The sequence below is a fragment of the Gymnoscopelus microlampas genome (assembly GCF_963454915.1).
Source record: "Gymnoscopelus microlampas genome assembly, chromosome: 17".
Lineage (NCBI taxonomy): Eukaryota > Metazoa > Chordata > Actinopteri > Myctophiformes > Myctophidae > Gymnoscopelus > Gymnoscopelus microlampas.
Genome location: NC_139954.1, coordinates 20,878,255 through 20,903,690, shown reverse-complemented (window position 1 = coordinate 20,903,690; position 25,436 = coordinate 20,878,255). Strand labels below are relative to the sequence as shown.

Sequence of the window (25,436 nt, the reverse complement as noted above, 5' to 3'; positions counted from 1 at the left end):
ATTTACATCTATTGCAAATGAATACTGTATACAAAGTATAAAACAATTGCACCAGTCTGCAACAACAATTTGGATTTTTAAAATAGTTCCGTTTTTATCAGTGTTGAGAGCAGAGTTCCAATGGCACACTCTGCCCTCAACAAAACACAATTTTGAAACACAACATTTTGTTAGGAACAATATTGTAATGTATTGTGCATTGTGTTTGTTTGTAGCCTACTATTGTGTTGCCCCACAATGAAGAAGTGACTATCAAATCTGATGCATCTTGTGTATTTTTTTTAATCATAGGACAGGCCTTTAATAATAATGTCATCCATGTGAATAAGAAAGAGAAACAGGTTGAAACAATGTAAAAAGAAAAGATCCTTGATTATGAATTATTTGAAATTAAATTTACACTATTAAGTCAGGCAAGCCTACATATTTAAAACCCAGCCCACTTAGCCCAGCACACAAAAAGGAAGGCTGACATCCAGAGATACTGTATCAGCCAGGGTGCTGCCTGTCGTTTATACTAGTTAAGTGGGAGATAAAACTCCCATCTTAGCTCTCCCTCCCTTCATGCCTCCAATGTTTATGTTTGCCAAGAGATACACCAATGACCTCAGATGGGTCAACATATTCCACAATATTGGGTGGCTCAACATTGAACAATTTTTCATAACAGAGAGTACTTCCAAGGCAGTGCCTGACCCCAATCAAACCACATATTCTCCGAGGCAAGTTAGTTGTCTGAAGAATGATGCATTATGCATTTTGGGACAATATATTTTCTTTAATGTACACATTCTCCACCATAAAAATCGATGTGTTTATTTATTTGCTTATTTATCTAACAGAAATACATACTCGCAACATACTGGAGTAACCCTATTATACCTCTATGGAGTAACCAGATAAACTGCACATTGATGAGAGAATAGCTATAATCAATGAGCTGCCTAACTACTTCCGCGCAAGCGCACTTTGCTCGAGCGTCAGGACAAATTGGTGAAACAGCGGCTGTGAAAATGGTAGGCGACCAAAATAAACAAAAAGACAAGTTTCTGACGGTGCTAAGGCTCAACCTAAATATGGCTGTTTTATATGTAGAATCTCATATACGCTTTCGTTTACCTTGTATTGGTAGTTTATAATTTCTTTAAATGTTTTGCTATCAGAAAGATGAAGGTCAGTTGCTTATATTTTGAGACTAGCTAGCTAGCCGTATCTACCTTTTTTGGTATCCTGGTAAGAGCACAGCAGTTGAAAGTGTGTCCAGTGACGCACGGTAACTTAGTGGAAGGCAATCCCAACTGTATAACACCGATGACAATCTGTTTGCCATGCTGCTGTGCTGTGCTATGCCCAACGTGACTGTTAGTAGCTAGCCTAGCTAATGTTATCCTACACACTTAGCTGGTGATGTTTAGATAGATCAGTAGTTCTCAAACTTTAACATTTCAAGGTCTCAGTATAGAAATGGAACCAAATGGACCCGTTTGGCTCCATTTGTGTGCTGTCAGAGTTACAGACCTGTAAAGGGACAATTTAGACCCCCGCTTAAAGGAACCCAGAGAGTCCCTGGAATCCACTTTGAGAACCACTGATTTAGATCATGCCAAAGTAATGAAATCCATGACCACACCATGTCCCGTTTTGGGTTTTATGTTTAACTCAGACTTTGGCTTAATACAGTAAGATGTCGATTAAATAAAATATCAAAGTTGCCATGATCTTTAGTGTTCATTACTTAAATGACATGCTGATAAGGTTATTTTAGACACACTGCTGTCCTGCTGTTGTGAAATCTACAATCTTATTCAAATTCAGCTAGTGAGAGTGAGAGAAGATTGCATGGTCAGTGTCAGTGATGAAATGACTTCTTTACATTGACAGGGTGCTTGTGTTACACTCCAGACTTGTTGCACCTCAAGGTCTTGTTGATGGCATCTCCCTACTCATGTTACAGCCACTACTTATTTGAGGGGCCTTCTGGGGTGCAGCACGTGCTTCGAGTACACTCAGTGTTCAACCTCAGAATAGCTCAATGTCTGCCTCGCTTTTGGACAGGACACCGTTACTATAGCTTATTTGCTCTATTTGTGTTGTCTGTTCACCGACACGGTTGTCTAACCTTTTCTAAATATGTGTCCTAGTGTTTCACTGTGTCTCTCTGTCTTTCCTGGCCTCGTTTGTGTTGCCTGAATGCCTTTAGATCTGTGTTTCTCTCTGTGCGTTCTTTTTTGTGTCTCAGTCTGTGTATGTTTGCTGATTTCTGTACTCCCTGGCCTGTGTGCACTGGTGCCTGACAGTCCATGCCCTGTATTTGTGCAGCATAAGCTGAAGTCGTCGCAGAGGGACAAAGTTCGGCAGTTCATGTCCTTCACACAGGCAGGGGAGAAGACAGCTGTGTACTGCCTAACACAGAATGACTGGAAACTAGAGGTGGCCACGGACAACTACTTTCAGAACCCAGATCTGTACTGTAAGGAATCCATGAAATCATCTGTAGACCGGAAGAAGTTGGACCAACTTTTCAATCGCTACAAAGGCAAGTGTATTAGCATGCTTGAGTTGTGTGCCAGAAGGCCTGTGGCATTAACTGGAGATTAGATTAAATACAATGTCTCTATCTTGTCATTACAATTATGTTCTTTTTATGGTGGTATCTGCATTGTGTAAATGTGTCGTATCTTGTTTGGATAGATCCTCAGGATGAGAACAAAATTGGTATCGATGGGATCCAACAGTTTTGTGATGATCTCTCACTGCATCCAGCCAACATCTCTGTGTTAGTTGTGGCGTGGAAATTCCGTGCCGCCACCCAGTGCGAGTTCAGCAAGAAAGAGTTTCTGGATGGCATGACAGATCTTGGGTGAGTGATACTGTAACTTCTCCACCTTCTGGCATGCCCTGTAGAGAGACATAAACACAACACTACAAGGACTGTAACTTACCAAGGTGTTGTTGTTTTTTTGCTGTGCCCCCATGGCAGGGGAGAATTTCTATGAATAGACTCACTCAACCACGCCTTAAGTATTTCATGTCCTCACGCACATCTCGGTGTAGGAGCTATGTTGTTTTAATTATTCAGCCAGTGTGTCAAGAGACATCTTGCATGTAGTTTGTATCTCAATGGCTCAAAGTTTGTGAGCTACTTTCACAACTTCTTTGAGTGTTTACTTACATGTAGTCTTGTTTGCTTACTTATATATATGCCTTAAATTGATTCTCTCCTCCCCAGGTGTGACAGCCCGGAGAAATTGAAGGCTCTTTTACCAAGATTAGAACAGGAGCTCAAAGATGGTGGCAAGTTCAAGGATTTCTACCAGTTCACCTTTAACTTTGCTAAAAATCCAGGACAGAAGGGCCTAGGTAAGCAGGATGGGATCAAAATCCATTCTTTAATTTAAAAAGAATGTGGGCACCACAGTGATACAGTCATGGCGACTATTAGGGTAGTAATGATCTAGTAATGCAATGCAAACTGCTGATCTAAAGTCATATCCCTTTCTCTTTGTCTTTAGATTTAGAGATGGCTGTAGCATACTGGAACCTGATTCTGACAGGACGTTTTAAGTTCCTGGATCTTTGGAATAGATTTCTATTGGTAAGCTGTGGATGCAAACTTTAGAATGACAGTATACTCAACAATATAATACTCAAAATTACAGACAGAAATCATTTTAAATATAGATCCTTGTTTAAAAATATATTGTGTAAACACTTATACTGTACATTTAACTGCTTTGATAGGAACACCATAAACGGTCAATTCCTAAAGACACATGGAACCTGTTGTTGGACTTCGGTAACATTATTGCAGATGACATGTCAAACTATGATGAAGAAGGTGAGCTGGGAATGACAGAATGGCTTAGAATTTTTCAGGTTTAACTTCAGCCTATTTGATTTTGAGGACATACGAGAAGTAATGATATTTTGCTATTTCACTTTCATTTTTTAATCAATTTATGACAATCTGATGTTTTTTCCTTTCTCACAGGTGCATGGCCAGTCCTCATAGATGATTTTGTGGAATATGCCCGACCAATTGTTACAGGATCAAAGCGAAAAAGTCTCTAAATTAAACGCTACCTCTGGAGAACCAGAACTGTGTTTCCTCTAAAAAGTGACTTTGTAGTTTTTTTTAAGACCTTTACAAAATGAGAAAATTGTAGACTTCAGAGTAAAAAAACAAAACAATAACAGAAGCACTTGAACTATCCAGGAAACCACCTATCAGGAAGCTAAACCACTGAGAACTGGTTGTATTTCTGTCCTCGCAAGATTGAGGCATCACACATGGACATTGCCAGATTTACCTCTGTCACTCCTATTCGGAATCTACGTACCCTTGTCCCTGCTTCCAGGAGAAGAGCTATCTGCCAGACACAGCTACAGCCTTTGCAGTGGGCATATACGGAACGGAGGGCGGACAGGACTGGCTTTGTGTATGTGGAATTACTGGAGAGGAGGATCATGTTTGTTCAAAGGTTTATTCTTGTTAGAATTGGTGTGTTCTGCAAAGCTCTGAAGGATCTGTTCCTGTGGCTTTACACTGACTTTGGGACAGAGTGCTCACTACACCAGCACCAACAGAACTGTTGCAGTTGTTACTGTACATACTGTATCTATTAAGATGGTTTACAAAGAGCTATATGAAGAATAATATAAACATGTTACATTTATAAATATTGAAAATTGTTCTTTTTTTGTGTATAGTGAATGCTCAGATCTCTTACAGGATGCCTCAGTATCATTTGATTGATATACTATACTGTAGGTGTAGGTGCGTCAGGTGGTTCTATGAAGTCCCGACTTTGTTGAGCTACTCTTATTGAAAGCATGTTAACCATATTTTTGTTCACGTCTGATCATCAATTTAACAAATAAATTAGACATATAAGTAAAGTTGGAGCCCATCTTCTACATGTTACACAGTTCAATGTCTACCCTAGAACTGACCATGATTAGCAGAGGATTTTGATCTTTGTTATTTTCTGTCCAGCCATCTCAGTTATCGCTATAGTGTGTTCGTCACCTATCACTATATGTACAACAGACATTATTTCAATGTAGGCTGTTGTCAATGTGATTCAATAGAACTACATTGAAAACCAGATGAGTTGGAGTGGGTGGGTTAAACCAATACATGTAATGACCGCCTCATTAACTGGAGATTGCATTGTCTTATATAATTTGTGTTAAGGAAAATCCAATTTTTCGTTCACTCTGAACAATTACAACATCTCTGTGAGAATTGTTTTGTTATTGGGGTGGGGTGGGGGATTCTGAGCCTTTGATAAGTACAGTGGAGAGGGAGAGTAGGGGAGTGACATGCAGCAAATCGTCTGGCAGGCCAGGAATCAAATTGGGGACTTGCTTTCAGGCATTAAAGCCCATGTGGTACGTGCCCTAACAACTCAACTATTGGGTCATGGTCTCCCATCTCTGTGAGAAATTTTGTGTAAACACAACAGTCCTTTGGGATTGGCATGGTATAGCTGTTATTTCAGGAACCAGGGTACCGAAGGACAATAAGAGGTTGGCACAATCTACCCCAGAGGTGTTTTGAATTGTCACATTTTTGGTTAATCCCTATATGCTACAAACCACATTTGTTAAGTATTACCACAGGTAGTATAAATACATTAAAACATTGACCCATTGTGTAAGTAGCCTATGAATATTAAGAGACTTGAATAAAGCATGTATTTGTTTAAATAACAAATAATTAGTCTTTTTTTTTTAATGACAGACGACTATATTAAAAAATATACCACAATATTTCCATGTTGAACAGATGAGTGTAAATTACACATAATTAGCATTTGTTAATGCTTTGTTTTGAACTGTACACGTACATTTACCCAGGGCTATACATTTTATATCACGCTCAAAATGTACTTCTCGAATACTTTACCATAAAACCATACAGTGTAATTGATCTTTTTCCTTCAATTGTCTGCACCACGGGGATTTAAAATCAACAAGATTTGAATTTTTGTTTTCGCTTTCATTGTAATGTCCACATAGTTTACATGCTATTGAACATAGATGTAGGCCAAGTCTATTGTTATCTTATTTTTATCTTTTTATCTTCAATCAATATCTCAATATATCTATATTGATTGATTGACATTTTGATTTGATCCCATGAGGGAAATTCAGTTGTTTGTTTATTTTATTCATTTTCATTGCGAATCTTGTTCTATTACAACATTGCAGAGAATGATAGACACTGCAGACAAATAAGATAGACATGCTGCATGAGGGTGGATGACATGGCACAAAGGTATAGCTGCAAGCAACTTAGATGCTATAATGCTATCTGGCATCTAGATAGCATTATAGCATCTAAGTTGCTTGCAGCTAGCACAAAGGTCATGAGCAGGTGTCCCATATTTATATGCTGTAAATGTTTTGATCACCAACACTGGCGACAATATAGCTCTATGTTTTGAGTTAACAATGGGATCAGAAAATTCTATCAGCAAGTCCTATGTCCTTGTATGTTAGGCTGCTCAATGACAGCTATTAACGCAATCCCCCCCCCCCCCCCCCCCCCATACGTTATTGCCATGTCAACTAGATTAATAGGAATTTGCTTCAGCAGTGGTGTAAAGTATTAAGTACATTTACCCAAGTTACCCAAGTACTGTGATGCAACGCATTGTGAGCTTGTAGATTTACTATTTTCAAGGATTTTTATACATTTGAAAACTTTAAAAAAAATGTGAGTACTTTTTCCACCACTGTGCTTCAGTGCAAATAATAGTTCTCACAATCCCTTCCCTTAGGTTTTGTGCATGCAAATTGACTGCACACCTGCAGACCAGTACAGTACCTGGGCGTTTCTCAAACAAGCCCCGCCTCCAAATGAGAATGGTAAGATGAGGAGTTGGTTGAAATTTAGACCGCTATACGTTTCCTTTTATTATTTATTTTTGATAGTATTTTTTCAAGGGACTGTGGAGTACCTCAGTGCACGCTGTTTCTAGTGCATTACAATTTACTCACTTGCAATTAGTGTGCAATGGATGAGGACATTAACACACATCCTGGTCAACCCCTATGCAGCAATGACAGGTAATGTTTACCATCTTGAGATCTTTCTGCTTTCATTGGTTTTACAATGATCTACTTTCCACATCACAGGCATGCTTGCTGTCTTTTTTTCTTCCACAAGACTATTATGATTGCTACACAACTATATTCGTTGTAGGATATTGTTGATCTGTTTTCTTGGAAGGTTGTTTATTTATTTATTTGTGTTTAATTTATTTTTGTGGGGATTAGTGTAGTGTGCAAGGTCCTATAATTGCACAGGGCAGGTGGAATAATGGGATCGTATAGCCAGCCCTAAATCACCAATCAACAGATTTGAAATCAATACATTTTTAAAATTGACTGTGTAAAATACCTGTACCACTACACAGAAATACGTTTGTATGAGACTTGAATGTTGTAATTTATGCCGGTTCCTCTTTGGGAAGGTAATGTAATACTGTGTGATTCAGCTGTGAAATCTGATCTCCCAGCAACAGAAACTCTACCCAGGTGAGGCTGTTTGTAGTGTCAATCATCAAGGAAAAAGATGGGAGTTACATTGTACTTCTTGTAACAACAGCAGTCCTCAGCTCTCAATTGTGTATGGTACAGAAATTACTTTAAAAGGACACATAACATTACTTGTCAATTTATGAATTGTCTGGGGACTGGGCAACTGACACTTGTACATTTTACTACTGGTTACTTTTAATGTTCTAGAATCAAGAAGCTGTTCAAGAATGGAGAATGTTTAGCTATTTCTACATGCATACGTTGTGCATAAGAAAATCATTCAATGCCTAAATAAAATGCAAATTAAATTTGCCTCTGCAGGATTGACCCATATGGGTTTGAGAGAACTCAAGATTTTGAATCCTACAAGGAGATGATGAATGAGTATGTAGCTGTTGTCAACAGAAGATCCGAGAGATGGTCCAAACTCCTTCAAGGGAAAACACATGTGGAGAAGAATCTGACAGGTTGACCAACCTCTCTAATAACCCATCTAATCCTAACAGATACATACTGAATGTAACCCTAACCTTATGAAACTGCTGTAAAACTTAATTTCATGCTATCCATAATCAACTGGTTTAAAGTCCAAAATGTTGGGAACACTCACACACGCACGCACGCACGCACGCACGCACGCACGCACACACGCGCACACACACACGCACACGCACGCACACACACACACACACACACACACACACACACACACACACACACACACACACACACACACACACACACACACACACACACACAAGCACAGGTAAAGTTCTTATATGCACTCTGATCGTCTGCCGTAATGTGTTATTGCTTATAATTGCTCTTGTGGTAGTTAAAAGGTATGTGCGTAAAGGTGTGCCCGGTGAGCATCGTACTAGAATCTGGATGGCAGCCAGCGGCGCCCAGGAACGACTTGATGAGAACCCAGGTTACTACCACTCTCTGCTCGGCATGGAGCACGATGCCAAACTGAAGGAGACCATTCATACGGGTCAGCTCTTTGCACTATAGTGTTCTCAATCCACACCTATCATAATAGGCAACAAGTATCAGAACCCTAATAATAACCTAATAATAATGACTTTACACACTTCATACACTTTTCACTTATTCATTTATTACTTAATTATTGATTTATTAATTAATTATACTATTTGCATAGTTTGCATGTCACACATTTCACTGCACATACAGTACTTGAATGAGCGAGTGTTTCACAAATAAACCATCTTGAATCTATTATTGGATGTAAGCTAGACTTAGATGTATGTTCTTTACTTGTATGTATGTTTTTATTTTGGATAGATGTATACCATTTGCTTACCCACAGGTGCCAAGTTTGTTATTTAGACACATGCTAGTGCTAGTATTCTAGTTACTTTGTAGCACCATCTTGTTTTCTTGGCACTCTATTTACTTGACACTTACCCTGTTGATGGTTGACAAGGATTCATGTTGCACTTTGTACTGTAAGTCACTCTGGATAATAGTGTTTGCCGAATGCCTAAATTGTAATTATATGTATGCCTCTAGTACACTAGCTGTCCTCAAACTTTAATTTGTGGTCTCTTATCTTAATGAAATTCTTATATAGTCTGATCAAAACGATTGTTAGTGATTTTATATCAGACAGTTGGCGTGATTTAGATATTTTTGTCCTTATATACACAGCAAATTGATAACAAGACTGAGCAGTGAAGGCTATAGACCAGGCCATACATAAAACATGAGTAATGATCGGTTCAAACATCTCCTCTGTTTGTCTGTAGACATGCATAGGACCTTTCCTGACAATGTCCTGTTCCGGAACAGCACTGAGCCAGGCCTACAGACAGCCCTGTATAATGTGCTGCTGGCCTATGGACACCACAATAAGACAGTGGGATACTGTCAGGTAAGGAACATATAGCAGTCTCACAACGTCCACTATAAATGGACTACCTGTATATAACATTAAAAATGCTTGTCCATCCGACACTCAGTGGTCGTGTCTAATACACTGTCCGATGCACTGTTAACCTTCAGCACAATAAGCACATACAGATGAGTAATATCCCCTTTTTATTCTAGGGCATGAACTTCATTGCAGGTTACCTTATGATCATTACCAAGGATGAAGAGAAGTCATTCTGGCTGATGGATGCATTGTTAGGCAGAATACTCCCAGGTAGTTATAATGTGGCATCCCTTGCAGCTATTTGGCAGCCAGTGATGTTTATATATATACACACACACACACACACACACACTTGTATTTCAGTTACTAACGCATACGTAAGTTAATGTTGTGATATGTTATAGACTACTACAGCCCTGCCATGCTGGGTCTGAGGGTTGACCAGGAGGTTCTTGGTGAGCTGGTAAAGGTCAAATCTCCAGCAGTAGGTCAGCTCATGGACCAGTATCCTGGCATATGGACCCTGGTGGTCGCACGCTGGTTCATCTGTCTTTACATAGATGTACTCCCTATAGAGGTAAGTGGAAGGATTTCTTGGTGATGTAATGCACATGGTGAGATATTTATAATGATTTTATTCTCCCCAGGATCGCCCTAGAGAGCTTGACACAAGCGGTTGATAGAATATTTGCCCAAAACAATTCTAATGGCATTGAAAAAAATGACATAATTTTAAATGTATTGATTGTGTTCAACAAATATAGAAGCAATTATACAACTTATTGGTAAAAAGACAATTGAACAGATTGAAGCCTTTTAAATGTCTTTCTACCCGACATGGCAATAAAGCAAAGCAATCTGCAACGTTCATTCCAGATTTCATAATACACATAATAAACATCAGCCATCCCTGTTCTCTACCAGACAGTCCTGCGGATCTGGGATTGCCTTTTCTATGAGGGTTCTAAGGTCCTGTTCCGTGTCGCTCTCACTCTGATCCGTCACCACCAACCTGAGATCCTGAGGGCTCGCTCTCTGCCTGATGTGTGTGAGTGCTTCAAACAGATCACCCGCGGAGCATTCACAATGGACTGCCACACCTTTATGCAGGTGAGATAACACAGGACAAGGATGGATACACACGGTCTGCTCTGGAGTGTAGCAGTCTTGGTGCGTGTCATTGTGACTTTATCTTAATTTTCATATTTGCAGAAAATCTTTGACAAACCAGGAAGTCTGTCGATGGCAACGATCACTAAGTTGAGAGAGACATGTAGACAACGTGTGATGGCGGAGGAGAACACTAGAAAAACATGATATCCTGGATCTGATGGGGTTGTTTTCCGGCCTCACTGCAAAAGTAATATTTGACACCCAAGGACGGTGAACTCTCCTATAACTAAAAGGAAGACCTGGTAACCTTCACAACATTTATGTACAGGTATTGGACATGGTGTTTTCATGCTGACCAGTGCAGCAGAATCTCTAGGTTTTGGATTTTGAGGCTTTTTTCCCTTTAAAAGCCTGTCTCGATCTCGATCTGTCAATTGGTAATTATGTGCATAAACTGTTACACCCTAAAAGAAAATCCTGTCTCCATGGGATTATGGACTAGTACTTCTGTTTAAACCGTTTTCACCTGACTTAGCTTTACTTAAAGGGTGAATTATAAAATTATTTAAAAAAAAAACTGTTGTCGACTATGCCCTTTTCCTAGACTCGTTCCATTAAAGCATACACTAATCATTTTAATTGTTACAAGTGTCTTAGACCTCAGGGATATACTTAAAGAAGTGATCAGTGACTCTTTAACTGGAAAGAATACAATACTTGAGTTTTGCTTCAAGTGTCCATCTGAATTATTTATTTTGTGTGAGGTTATGTTGAATGATTTTCAAATATGTTGGAAAGGTGATTACAGATGGCATTAGACCCCAACTGCATGCAAATACTCGCTTGATTCTTAGTTGCCCCAACAATGCTGTGGTGATGTTATTAAACAATATTGGTCGCTGCTGTGCTAGGATCAAATTCCTTTCAGAATCTTTTGTTTAGTTTACTTTGTGTCACTGACGTTGCCCCAATAAATTCACTGTTCACGTTTACCGTTTCATGTCCTACAACAACTATTTCAGCATGTTTTAAGGGCCTCTATCTAAATGTGATGAAAAAGATACACATTTGGGGATTCCAGGTGGTGCAGGGATGAAGTTTCTGCCCACCACCACAGAGACTATGGGTTTGAATCCTCCACAGTGCATCCGGCTTGGCCGGAAGTTCCAATGAACATAAATGGCCATGGTCACAGAAGGGAAGTGGGCTATCTATCGCTGTACTATAGCAACTCCTACAGGTTGGCCAGGGCACCTGATCAGCAGGGACGACAACTAGTTTGGATAACGTGTTTCTCTGTATGCGTATATGGACCCTGGTGAAAGGGAGCGTCTGGTAGCTTCATGAGTATCGGAGGAGACACGTGCTCGTCTACACCATCCCAGATAAACTGTAGGGGTTAGAAGTAACAGCGACTAACGTGTGCGGGGGGAAATTAGGAATTGCCATAACTAAATGGAGAAAGATCTACATATAAAACCTATTCTCGTTGCATGATCATCTTTTAAATTAGCAAATGCAGTTAGAGCATCTGAACAGCCGGTTAATACTTTAAGTACTGTAAGTGCACATGTGTGAACATAAGTGAACACACAATTCTTCTCAACTGCCTCAATTTAACAAGTAGTTTTGATAAGCAACTCTAAGGGTTTAAATGCACCGTTCGTTTATACTGTAGTGTAAAAAAAACAAAGTTAAAAAAGCCTTGTTCTTCCACTTTTATTGACCTTTTAGAAAACAATGCAAACATTCCATTAAAACCTTATTAAACCGCTACATGGATATTAACATTTCTAGATGAGGGAGAAAATGTTAACGTACTTTGAACTTTCTCCTTCGACTTCATACAACGTAGTGAACGTACATCTTCAAACAACAGTACAGGTTGGCTATGTCCCAAACTTGACAGCATGCACTGTCTATGAGCGAGTACCTCTGGTATTATTGGCATAATGCATTTCTCATCGATTTCACAGCTGGAAAGGCACACGAAAATTTGGCATGGGTATTTTGGCCATCTTTAAATTGGGATTTCTCTCCAGACTTCAGTCCGGTTGCTTTCCCTTATGTAACAAAAATCCAAGTTGCGTTTTTAAGTAAGTTTGCTATTGAGTAGAACAACATTGCTCATGTTGTAATCTCTCAAAACAGATTCAGAAAAAGACAAAAAAAGACAAATGGGTTCCCAGATTGCTCATGTTGAGACACCAGAACATTATCTCTTCACTACAGTTAATCCCTCCATTACAAAGACTTCCTGAGAAATGTTCAACCTCCTCAGCAAACAGTTAAGAGGTTGTAGTCTCAATTAACGACCCTTATTGTGCGTGTGTAGTACCAGCAATATCTGGGGGTGGGCATCAGCCTCAGTGCAGCACATACAGGAACACCCGTTGTTAGTTCAGTTAACCTGGTCAACAAGGACTAAATCACATCAAACTGGACTTTGTATCCAAGGTCCAACCATTAAAAATGTGATGGCTATTTCTGAAAACGGAGCACAACTCCTTACACTCACTCGTTTGCAGCTGATAGTCCCAGCTGCCTCTTTGCAGATCTCTACTGTATGCACTCTTTGGCTGTGTGTTGACTTACAATATAAAACACTGGAAGGTTTGTCTTCGCAGAAGGGGATTGAATAGAACCATATATTCCCTTTACACTGAAGTAACAACAGCTCCTTAATGACAAGACCACTAAAATGGCCACATACACAAAAACAACAGATGAGCAATCAATAAAAACAATTATTCCAATGCCTGCACAGAAAATCCCTCAAAATTCCATTGTCAGAAAGCAATAAATAATATGTATGATTCAAGCTCTAAACTACACGTCGCGAAGCAAGTGAAGATTGTGGAATATCTGACCTACGGTTCCATGGGTACTAGAGCCAGCCAACACTGAACCCCTTCCTTACACTGTAAGTAAACAGCTTTTGGTTGTTCGATTACGATTTCTCACCAAAGTCCCATTTTGTACAAAAGAGCAAGTCAGTCAAGAAAGCGCATATCACCATCAAGAAAACCCATAAGGTAGTAATGACATTTTTCTAGTTGTAGGATACAGGCAAATGGAGTGGGAGCAGCAAGAAGACTTCATAGACATACAGAAGGAAGGGGGGCATGGTAGAGGGATGAAGGGACGAAGAATAAGAATGGGGGGAGTGTCAGTCTTTTAAAATAGTGGTTAATTGCATGGGTGGGATAGCGCTCTCTGGCCTCTGTGGCCACGTGACGGAGAGTGACCTCAAATGGTCTGGTACCCAGCATGGCTCCTCTTCCTGCCGATGAGGTAGGCCACAAGGACAATGAGGACAAGGCCGGCCAAAGCTGCTCCAACTATGATGGGGATCAACATGTCGTCTTCATCCAGCTGACATTCCTCAGCTTGGAGAGTGAAAGGCGACAGAGAGGAGTACAAATAAATTGATAGGAGCCATATTTAAGCGGAGATTATTTTTTTCCATTTTGGTTGATCATGGATAATATCTTTTTCTGATAACCAACGTTCAATGAATAATTGAAATTTGAACCTATAGTCTATAAAATACATAAAGTGTTAAGTATAAAAAATAACGTTCCAATATAAATACAAAATTAAGGTTCGACCGTGGACCTTGCACAGCAGCTGGCCTCGCTAGATCACAGAGCCAACTAAAACAACATGCTACACAACACAAGTTGCATCCCCTCTTTCTACTGTGCGCACTCTGCAGACAGACAACCCTGACTGGGTACACACATTTGGCAATGATGGCAGACAAGTTCACAACCAGACTCGACTGAAGAAAGCGTTCTAAACCTGTTTGGAATTGTCCCTCAGGCTAAAACTTCCTTGTTGTCACATTGTGTACCTTCAGTCAACACAAACATTACAAAAGTGTAGGCTATATTGAGTCTGACTGAATAGATTGGTTATAATTTCCTGGTTAAATATTGTTCCATCAAAGCAAAAGGTAAATATTGTTAGGTAAATATTGTTCCATCAAAGCATGTCGCTCAGAGCGATGCATGTCAATGTTCTCCCTAAGACTTCAGTTAATAGTTGGGCTTTTATTTAAACCATTATAGTACCTAACTTTATTCAAATGTGGCTATGGAACAAGATATTAAGTATGGATAATTTATATAATCTCACAAGAGAGCAAGTTTTTCCGCTCCAAACACGGTGCACAGACAGATCGAGACTTTAATATTTTATAAAAATAGATAGGTTCAAATTTCAATATGTTTGAAAATTCAATACGTTTGAATGGTTCAAACTTGATTTTTGGCCTTGTGAAAGAAAGGTTATAAACAACGACCATCCCTGTTGCAAGTATGGAACTAAAAGCAAATCTTGAAAGCATATACCTGCTCCAAACTGATCTCCAGTGAGGCCAAAGGGCTGCACTTGCAGCTGGAAGGTGTTGATGGAAAGGCTCTGGACCACATCCAAGGTCTGTTCCCCATGACACATGTATGAACGACCCAGGGTACCCTGCAGGTAGTCCAGACTACTGTTACTGGCTGAGAAGGGTACTGTAGAAGAGGAGAAACAAAAAGGTGAAAAAGGGGGCCAGAGAAATGCAGAAGACAGAACAAATAGTTTGGGACAGAAAGGCAAGATACAAAATGACAAGAAAACAAACAAATTAAGCAATGGATATATAAAATAAAAAAACTAAAACAATGGCAGAAAATGGGATGATCACAAATTGCTCACTATACAAAATTTCCGCTTGGCAGATTAGGGTTTGAAGAGGGTTACAAAATTGATGCATATAATGTATATCATTCATGTTGACAATGGGATGTTTACTCACCACTCATGTCTGGCCAGGCAGCTGACAGAGTCACTCCACTTAAGTGGTACTTACTGGATGTAGCATTCTGAAGGTAAAGAATCAATAACCCCTCAGTCACATGACATTCAAACAAGCAATAGTAACACACGCATGTTCTGAAGCTGCCATCTAGTGGTGCTTAACAGTAAGTGAAAATCTCAATGCACAAGCACTCAGAAAAAGTTGTCTGGATTTCCTTTCCTACTGTACATATTTTTCCTTTACATAAAAGCACTACAAAAATAGACATTCTGACATTACCGCCAAATAGACATGACATTCTCTTTCCTGTCTATCATCTTATACCTAACAAACACACTCTCGCTCTCTCGGACGCACCGGCACACACCCACAAGTAGTGTGCATTGGAGAATTCAACTGGCTCTCATCTTGGCTGCTGCTTATATCGTTCTGGGACATTTATCTCAGTTAGGAACCTAAGCAAAAGACAATTCGAACACACCCAGGACGACAGAGGATGAACAGACCACACAGAACTTGTTTCTTCCCTTACATTTAGTTGCCAGAGTAATTAATTGTAAGACAAAAAAGACAAAGGAGCCTACCAGTAAGAACACAAACGTGAGGTTGGTTTTATCTACATCTGCTGTTAAAACCAGGGAGGCACTGTCTGCGTCACATGAACCAGAGCTCTTTGTTATATTTGGCTGAAGATTCATCAAATCCAACACGGTCTGTAAATACAAAACAGAGCAGGACATACATTACATCACCAGTGTTTCTATGCGTTTAAGCAGATGAACTTGTTAGCGTCAACACAGAGGCACATTGATGTTGTGGCTCCAGGCACTTTACTCTGCAGAGGATAGGGAAACTTAGTGGAGAAAGAATTGCACAGCACAAAAGGTTTAAGGTACATGCTCAATAAGTGTTCTAGTAAAAAAAAGTGCTGGACAACGGTTTTGGTCGTGCAACAAAAAGATAGAAACGTTGTGGTGTGCAAATCTTCCTCCAGTCATATTACTTATTGCTTGTGAGACTACCTCACCTGCAACCAATTAGCATTAAGGACAAGGAATTAAGGACAAAAAAGGTGCCAACAGTTTACCACGGACTCTGCAGTGGATAGAACATGAGGACTATGGATTTCAAAGGACAAAGTATAAGGGCAGGCAGACTACAGAATACACACCTACTTAAAGTATTTGTCTTAAACGCTTAATATGAACTGACTTAATAATGCAACAGATCAGAATCAGGTTTATTGTCACATCACAGGTTTACAAGGTAAAAAAGTGGATAAAAGTAGATAAAGATCACCAGGTATTTTAAAGAGCTCCTTTCACTTATCTTGACTACTGAGTACAAGTAAATAAGGACTTATTAAACTTCAGTCCCGGAAGACTCCAGATAAGAATGTAAATCGTTTTTTTATTCCTGAGCTTGAGATAACATTTTTGAATTTCCATGCTCAGATTGAGAATCATTAGTTTACAGATGTTTGTAGGTGTTATACAGTTTGATTGTTCTGAATATTTCTTTTAATAAAATGACAATGGTATAATACTACCCAGAATGCTGTGCAAGAATACTGTGCATCCATCAGCTTGCCTGTTGTGTTGAAATGAATAATTTGAATAAGATGTATAGAGTAGACTATATAATGCAATATATTAGGCTGTAAAGAGTATTTATAGCTACTGGTACTTCTGAATCCCCAAGAAGAATTACATTCTTATCATCACCTTCTGAGGCATTGAGTAAATGTAGGTACAAGATGAGGCCCAACAGAAGTAGCAGATTTATAACAGAATCATTACATGTCCCACAGAGCTCAACAGTGACTGCACTTTTTGAACAGCACTAGCGATGCAAGAGAATTTCCTATTCATTTATTCCATAAGATGAGAAAATATTAGATTTAGAGTTTTCAGCCAGGAATCAGGTCAACCGCCAATGTGATGAATCGTGAACATAATGCATTTGATTCTATTCATAAAAATAATTGGAAAATGCAAAAGGTGTGTACATAATTATTTTAGGAGTGAGGAACTACTCATGCCACAACCATTGCACATGCATTTCCAGTGCTTCCAATCAAATATCTGTTTAGCTTGCTTAACTTCAACCGCAGTCATTAGTGTTCATTATTGTTAACAGTGTTATTAAGGTTGACTTTTAGTGATTTTCAACAACAATTTACAATCATGTCCCCGGGGTATGGAATCTAGTGTAGCAGAATCTCGCATATCATTCGCGGGGCGGTAACATTTCCATGGTAACGTGAGCTCCACCAATCCTGAGTAGCATCTTGTGTCATCACAAACGAAAACAAGTTTTTCTTAAAACTACATTGACTGCATTCAGATGTGTGGCTGTTACAAGAGCATATAGCATTGTTTTGCAACCATGTTGCTCATGGTAAGTCTACTTTGGATTGAAGACATTATAGCTGATAATAAAATACTCTATGCAGAGAATGAATGGGATTTTTACTTCCGGCACATCACTGTTGAGCTCTATTGGAACTTATGTGAACGCAATTATAGGGTTTTCAACTTGGCATAGAGGTATCCAGGAGTACACAGCCAGCCCCAATCATGTTAGTATTAGTAATCTTGGATACCATTTATTTTTTCCAACGCTTTGGCCAAGTGCACATTAGGAGAAATTGCACAACTGCAATTTAATGGGAAAAGTAAGTAAGTAAAAAAGTACCTTATTCTGGGTGGCAGAACTGAAGGAGATGCTGAGCTGTAAGCCCATGCGTGCCATCAGACAAGCAGTTCCATTACTGTTGGTGACCGTGTAATTGCCCGTTTCTGGTCTTCCTGGGTTGTTGAGGGGTGGGGCAGAGATTTGGGGAGAACCAGTGGGTGGGGCATCAGCGGCAAAGCTCTGGTGAAAGGTGGCAGCTGATGTTGGAGGACAAATTGAGTCATTTGAGTTAATGAAATATACTGTAGTGCAGTTGAATAAACAACCCTACTTAAAGGGATATTTCACTTTCAGAAAAACTTTTGGTGATTTTATCATCTACTCAAACCTTTGTGAGCCCCCCAGACCGTTTTTAAGTTGCTCGATTCAGTATTTAGATATTTGATTTTCATTTTATCAGACACGCCCCCTTCCTATACAAACCCATTGGAACTTCAAACTCCATTTTAATCATGTTAGATTCATCAAAAACACCCCTCCTTGGTTCTGGTTACTCACCCTGCCCTCCTAATGCGTGAGGGGGCCGTGTTTTTCCGAGATTTCTTTTCATTTATTTTATTTAATTTTTTTATTGTATTTTATTTTTTCCATTTTCCAAAAAGAATATTAAAAATACATGAAAAACGGGTGAACCAAGGATGGGTGTTTTTGATGAATCTAACATCGTTAAAATGGAGTTTGAAGTTACAATGGGTTTGTATAGGAAGGGGGCGTGTCTGATAAAATGAATATCTAATATCTAAATACTGAATCAAGCAACTTAAAAACTGTCTGCGGGGCTCACAAAAGCCTGAGTAGACGATACAATCACCAAAAAAAAAATTGAAAGTGAAATATCCCTTTAATATGTACCATTAAACCTGGAATAGTAAAGTGAAATCTATGTCATGCGTTGTGGCAGACTTTAGTGCTTATGGTGCCGTCTACAAAGATGAAAATGTATTTGCTAAAATAATAGTCTGTCTTTGGCCATTTTAAATTCTTGCCATGTTTGAGGTTAAAACTGGATTTAAACAATGGTTTAACTTGTGAGATGGTCACATGAACATTCCTCAAGTTACAAGTGTCCAATGATCACCAAGAGGAATTCCAAAACCTTCAAAATTGTGAGGGTGACTATTACATGAACTATAGTGGCCTTAAACATTTGGCTGTTTCCCATTGTTCCTGAGCATGCCATGCCATGTGCTCTGTACAAGAGGAGCCTTATGGTGAACATACTCAGCTCATAATAAACTCAGTCAAACCTGGCTAGTAAAGCTTGTCTCCTGCTCTCTAAAAACATATGCAAATATGAAATATGCATACAGCAAAGGATATGATGTAGACCATCTTAATTCTATGGATTTCACATTTTTTCCCCCCCTTTCAAAATCATATTGCAATATATCTTGCTATGTATACTTTACAATTTGTACTCAGCCTCAGTAATATTGTGCTGTTCTGATGACAAATATGGTATGTTATGCATGTACAGTATGCATGCATGTTGGGCAGTATGTTTGTACCGTACTGTATGTACAGCTCAGGCCAACGGCTACGACAAAGTAACACAATAGTGTGACTAATATGTCTCTGGTTATTTAAAGGTCAATCATTGAATATTCAACTTGGGCATGTGATATGTCTGGTATAACACTGAAAAACATCATGGGTACAATATCTAGTCAATTGCTCTGCTCTGTAACTTTAACTATATTCACATAGCAATCATTGCTATAGTGTGATAACGGGGGTCTCTCGTTCAAAGAGAACCTCTTTAGTAGAGTTCTCTCTCCTGATTAGATGACATGTTTAACAACTGAAAATGTATTTTCTGTTTACTAAAAAGCTTGCGAGTGGCGATACAGTTAGAGCTCCTGTTACTCAACAGATGCTCTACAGCAATGAATTAGTATCAGAATATAGAGTTTTAACTAACTAACCTTTAACAGTCTATGGTGATATTGTATGCCATCATTTATGGTATAGTCACTTTCTTTGATAACATGTTGAAAAATGCAATACAAACATTTGAATACAATGATGACTCGTTTTCTTAGTAAGATGTTATGTTCATCAGCTCGCCTGAAGATGGCGGTAGCGAAACAATTTTGGTGCAAAAATCGACTTCATGATTAGGACTGTACTCCGCAGTCTGTATTGTCAATCTGTCGAAGCAAACCCATCCATTTTCACAAAGTGCATTTTTAACTATTGAATGTATTGGTCTATTAGTCGTGTGTACTAATACCTTTGGGAGGGAGGGGGGGTCTAAAACACTTAGCCACAAGCCGCAATGTAGCCCCATTTAGAACCTCTCCCTCAGCTATGTAGCTCCGAGATGAGGTCCTAGGTGGCCCGGTGCCGTTTGAGCAGGACATTTTCAAATATTTTCCACTTTACATGTTTCTTACCCCTTTCTGCACATCGTATCCAAAAAGTAAAGGTTTTCTGAAATGCTCTCAGATGTTTTAACTTCTAGCGCGCAATAAAATGTATCCAACGAGTTGAAAAAAGCGTTTAAATAGCTTCTCTCCTCAGCCGGTTCCATAATATTATGCATTAGAAGATGCAATTCAACATTTGACCAGTAGGGGAATCAGTAATGTCACCTCTGCGGGCGCAACTTCCGGGTATGTCTTAAAAACATTTAGGATAGAAGCTATTTTAACGCTTTTTCCAACTCGTTGGATAGATTTTATTGCGCGCTATAAGTTAAAACATCTGAGAGCATTTCAGAAAACCTTTATTTTTTGGATACGATGTGCAGAAAGGGGTCAGAAACATCTAAAGTGGGAAATATTCGAAAATGTCCTGCTACAACGGCACCGACGAACGTGGAACCTCATCTCGGAGCTATACAGCGGAGGGAAAGGTTCCGATCTATGGTTCCGATTGGAGCTAGCCGCAATGGTGCTCTACCCGGGGGGTCTGGACGCATAAGATAATTTTTGCCCCGGCCGTGTAAGATTTGCATCTTTTAAGCCTTTAAACCAGGGGTCTTCAACGTTTTCAGGCCAAGGACCCTCTAGCTGAGAGAGAGATGAAGCAGGGACACCCTACTATGTGTTTCAGATTAAAGGTTATTTTTTACGTAGTCTGCTCTTTTCCCCCCTCTACACCTATAGCCTCTTTGCCAAAAATAGCCGATCTACAATCTCTCAATGCCTCGAGCTTGTAGAGCTGCCATTTTCGGCTAATGTTCCCCTCAGAAAAGGAATTATTTCTAGGGTTTGTGGTTAATGTAAAATTTGGTGGACCCCCTGTAGTAGCTCTGAGGACCCCCTAGGGGTCCCAGACCCCCTGTTGAAGACCCCTGCTTTAAACAATCGACAAGTGTCGAGCGACACAGTGACGACAGACTTTTCAGTTGACATATTAAGTCAATTTCGTTGAAGAGCAAAATCACGTAAGAAGCCAACCTCGTACAACGGTGCCGCGCACCACGAAAACAGACGAGCTACAAGCTCACAGTGCTGTGAGCTTGTAGATCGGCGCGCGACCCTTTCGTACGACGAAGTATAGACGGGTTTCCGAGCGACGTCATCACAGAGCAGAATGCGCAATCTGCGCATGCCTGGGGGTGGAAGGCGCGTTCGAAAATACAGCCCTGAGCGGCAGTGAGCGCACTGGCCAATACAAACTAATAGGCGAGTGTGCTCCGGTGCGTAATTTCCAAACGCACCCATAGGCTTCCCCCCGCAGCTGCGCGGTCATATTCCTCTCAATGTTTACTAACAGGAAACCTGTCTATACAGACCACTGACTGGAAAGCAGTGTTGCCATGTCCGCTTATTATAAGCGACTTTGGGCTTGCTTTTCTGTAAAGTTGCGGGTTGCTGTTTCTTTGGGCTGGTTTCTAGTGTGTAGTTTTTTTTATTTGGGCTCGTTTCCAAGTGTTTAAACCGGTGTTTCATTTTCAAGTCAAGGACCCCAAATGAATATATATATTTGTCTGCGGACCCCCATATGAATACATTTTATGCCATTGACCCCCATTCTTTGAGACCCACATACGGGTATTTCGGGGCGTGGCCGAATCCGCCATTCCTTCCCCGGGTTAAACAACACAGCTTTCAACATTGGAATTGCATTACAGAAAGTACACATCGTTACATTTCATGGGTTCATTTCGTCATAGCGCAACATTTGGTCAAGTATTGGTGCAGGTAATAGCAACAACCACCGATCTTGTGAAAATGTAAAACGGGACCGCCAAATATTCTTAACTTTCTGCGATTCTGCCAATAATCATTCTTTGAGACACATTCGAGTTTTTGCCGGGTCAAACAAGGGAATCGCATGACGTTGATCCCCTTCCCCTATTCGCTCATACTAGGACATGACGTATGGGTAGGCAGAAGTTTCAATAGTATTCCTAATTTTCTCAAATGTCGTTCCAATATTATTTTGAAAATAGCAAATAATGTCTACAACAGATCTGGTCAGGGGATCTTAGTATAATCTGAGCGTCAATTGGAATTGACTTCTAAAAAGTACATTTTTCTGATTATACTAAGATCCCCAGACCAGATCTGTTGTAGATCTGCTAACAGCCGATGTTTAAAGTGCTCATGTAGCCTAGTAGTAGTTTATTTTAGGCTTGTTTTCATAGAACTGGTTGCTTGCTTCTCTCGCAAAACCTGGCAACACTGATGGAGAGGAATGTTAAAACAATATACACTCACCAAATAACGCAACGAATAGCCCGACCAGGCGACCAGGTGTGTCGCAATGACTGTGCTGAAGCTTCATGTTGGTTTTGTTCAGTGTTCCTCAATAAAACAACAATAAACCCGCCGACGTCAACGTTGGTTGGATGCTAGTTTTGTTTGTTTGCTATGCTAGTGTAGCGTCACAACAACAAGACCAAGGCAAGGTAAAAACTAAAGCACACTACTTTGTCAAAACAACGAGGTTCCCGCTAAACGAGAAGATCAGACCACACGTTCAGATTCCGAGGTAATTAAACAGTTTCCAATTGTGGTTTAACAGTAATATACGTGGTTAGAGGTTAATGTTCCCCTGCTGCTCGCCGCTGATACTCCGCCAGTGGAAATGACTTCAGCATCATGTGATTAAGAATCACCCAGCTGGAGTCACGTGATTAATACAGCAGGAACCATAGATTGATAGATAAAGGCAGGAACTAGCAGTGGTGGGAAAAGTACTCGCATTTTTCACTTTAAGTAAAAGTATCAATACTGCAATGTTAGAAATACTCTGATACAAGTAAAAGTCCGGAATTCAAAATGTACAAAAGTATTGGTATAAAAAATGTACAAGTAGAAAGTATTCAGTCATTGTGCAGAATGTCCCGTTTCTTATCATAATGTATAAAATGTATAAAAGTCTTTCGAAAATAGCAGATTGGCTATTTTCAAATGGCGAAATGTATATAGGACTGAAGAAGTGGTTAATGTATGTTTTGTAATAATAAACAAAATCTACAAAGTAACCAGTAGCCTAACTAAAGTTTTCAAATATTGTAGTGGAGTAAAAGTACAATATTTTTCTCTGAGATGTAGTGTGGGGTAGAAGTAAAAGTACTGAAAATTACTCCAGTAAAGTAAAAAATACCTCAAAATTGTACTTAAGTAGCCTACATTACTTGAGTAATTGTACTTAGTTACTTCACACCACTGGGAACTAGTTGCTCTGGTTTTGCATAAGCTCATCATTCGCACCTGTTTACCCCTGAACAGCGTCTTTTTTGTTTTTATAAATAAGCGCACTTTGCGCACTATATTTTGTGTTAATTCGTTAGGGGAAATTTAATAAAACATGCAAAGCGGATGTTAAAATTACCAAACAAACAAACGTGTGTTTTATTTTGTATGTATGGACCATACATACAAAATGAAACACGTTTGTTTGTTTGTTTGGTAATTGATTCCAACCATACAGTATGGTTGCGCAACATTGCAACTACAGGCTCAAGAGAGAGTCAAGCAGCATTTCACTTGATTCAATCAAGTGAAATTGATTGATTGAATACTTTATTAACAGTTTGCAAAAAAAGCACAGAAAGTAGGCTTCAGTTCTATACAAGGTCTACTAAAAGTATTAAAAGCCAAGAAAGCACTATGGCTTGTTTCCATTGGCGTCCTGTGTATTCAATTCATCAAAAACATTTAATGATAGACAATTATACAACTATGCAAAAAAAAAAAAACATCTTATAAACGAGTAGTAATAAAAAATAAGAATAAGTACAGTTCGGGGGAATTTCTGGTGATTGGCTTTGACTTTTTACAGGTGCCAGTTCCGAATTGCAGCCACCTGAAAGTGCTCTTTTAGAGCAGGTTTGAAGGAGAGTAAGGACACTACAGTAGCCTATAGTTTAGGTCAGATGACAATGGGCATTTGACGTGCCAGTGTGAAAATACATTCTCCTCTTTATGCACCTCAGCTCCCTCCTTCCAATTTCACCATGTGCTCTGTTGGTCCTGTGTAAATCAATGTGATTAGGCAACTGAAGACTCACAACATGAGATGATGATCTCACACACATATATATATATATATATATATATATATATATATATATATATATATATATATATATATATATATATATATATACACACATATACATATATATATATATACCCCCCCCCCCCTCTCTTAAAATGACTCTTATAAAGATGGTGTAATATTTTATGGTTTTAAAAAAAAACGTTTTTTTGTTAGTAATCATTGCTAGAGTGCTTGTTCAGTAACTGCCAGGGGTCTCCCCATCTCTCCAGCACTAGACATTGTAGACAGAAAATACATTTTCAGGTGGGTTTCCAATTTCATCCAATCAAGAGAGAACCAATTTATCAGCTTAATTTTTGAAGTGTTGTTCCAGTTCCAATTTGACTTGTTTACCCTGTAAACCCTCCTGATTGGATTAAATTGGTATCCCCGACCTGTATTTTCTGTTCTCTTAAGACCTGGAGAGATGAGGAGGCCCCTGTTACTGAACAAACACTCTATAGTATATAAAGCAATGATTTAAATCAGAATCAGAATATGGAACTATTTAACACTTATTTTCACATATAAAGGAAAGAGGCGCACCAACTACGTAGATGCACTGCGGTGCGACAGTGGAGCTAACAATTACGGTCTATTTAAAATCTCTGATCAATTAACTGATGATTAATTGTAAGCAGGTGGCACTGGCAACCTGGTGGCTCTGCCGGTTCATGGTCCATGTACTTTGTGGGCACAACTTTGCAATATGACATGGGTTTCAATTTGGCTAATGTTCTCTGTTCTACTAGGACAGTCCTACTGTAGGTTCTCAGCCCTGTTTTTTCTGACTTACTTTATGTTCTCAACCCTGTGTTCTCTGTTGTATGTTCTTTGACCTACTGTGTGTTCTCAGTGTTCTCT

At 39.4% G+C, this 25,436-nt stretch overlaps 3 protein-coding genes across 5 annotated transcripts; 2 read left to right on the top strand and 1 right to left on the bottom strand.

Annotated features, from left to right (window-relative positions):
- Positions 1–990: 990 nt before the first annotated feature.
- On the top strand, positions 991–5,775 carry dcun1d2a (DCN1, defective in cullin neddylation 1, domain containing 2a). Of its 3 annotated transcripts, none has more exons than XM_084084945.1 (7): positions 991–1,016; positions 2,320–2,536; positions 2,692–2,860; positions 3,230–3,360; positions 3,513–3,595; positions 3,742–3,838; positions 3,992–5,775. In XM_084084945.1, exons 1-7 carry the CDS (start codon positions 1,014–1,016, stop codon positions 4,069–4,071), a joined length of 780 nt encoding a protein of 259 aa, XP_083941071.1. In that variant the 5' UTR covers positions 991–1,013; the 3' UTR covers positions 4,072–5,775. The 3 variants fall into 3 exon arrangements, with proteins under 3 accessions (XP_083941071.1, XP_083941072.1, XP_083941070.1); XM_084084946.1 differs by having other exon boundaries at positions 995–1,016; positions 2,298–2,536; XM_084084944.1 differs by lacking the exon at positions 991–1,016 and having other exon boundaries at positions 1,826–2,536.
- A 1,107-nt stretch (positions 5,776–6,882) lies between these two features.
- On the top strand, positions 6,883–11,548 carry LOC311064544 (growth hormone-regulated TBC protein 1-A-like). Its single transcript, XM_084084404.1, has 8 exons — positions 6,883–7,077; positions 7,873–8,018; positions 8,387–8,545; positions 9,324–9,448; positions 9,625–9,721; positions 9,856–10,028; positions 10,376–10,561; positions 10,664–11,548. Exons 1-8 carry the CDS (start codon positions 7,025–7,027, stop codon positions 10,766–10,768), a joined length of 1,044 nt encoding a protein of 347 aa, XP_083940530.1. The 5' UTR covers positions 6,883–7,024; the 3' UTR covers positions 10,769–11,548.
- A 719-nt stretch (positions 11,549–12,267) lies between these two features.
- On the bottom strand, positions 12,268–23,113 carry lamp1b (lysosomal associated membrane protein 1b). Its single transcript, XM_084084442.1, has 6 exons — positions 22,742–23,113; positions 18,072–18,268; positions 15,959–16,087; positions 15,372–15,438; positions 14,920–15,087; positions 12,268–13,953 (listed from the first exon to the last, which is right to left on the bottom strand). Exons 1-6 carry the CDS (start codon positions 22,806–22,808, stop codon positions 13,814–13,816), a joined length of 768 nt encoding a protein of 255 aa, XP_083940568.1. The 5' UTR covers positions 22,809–23,113; the 3' UTR covers positions 12,268–13,813.
- Positions 23,114–25,436: the final 2,323 nt, after the last annotated feature.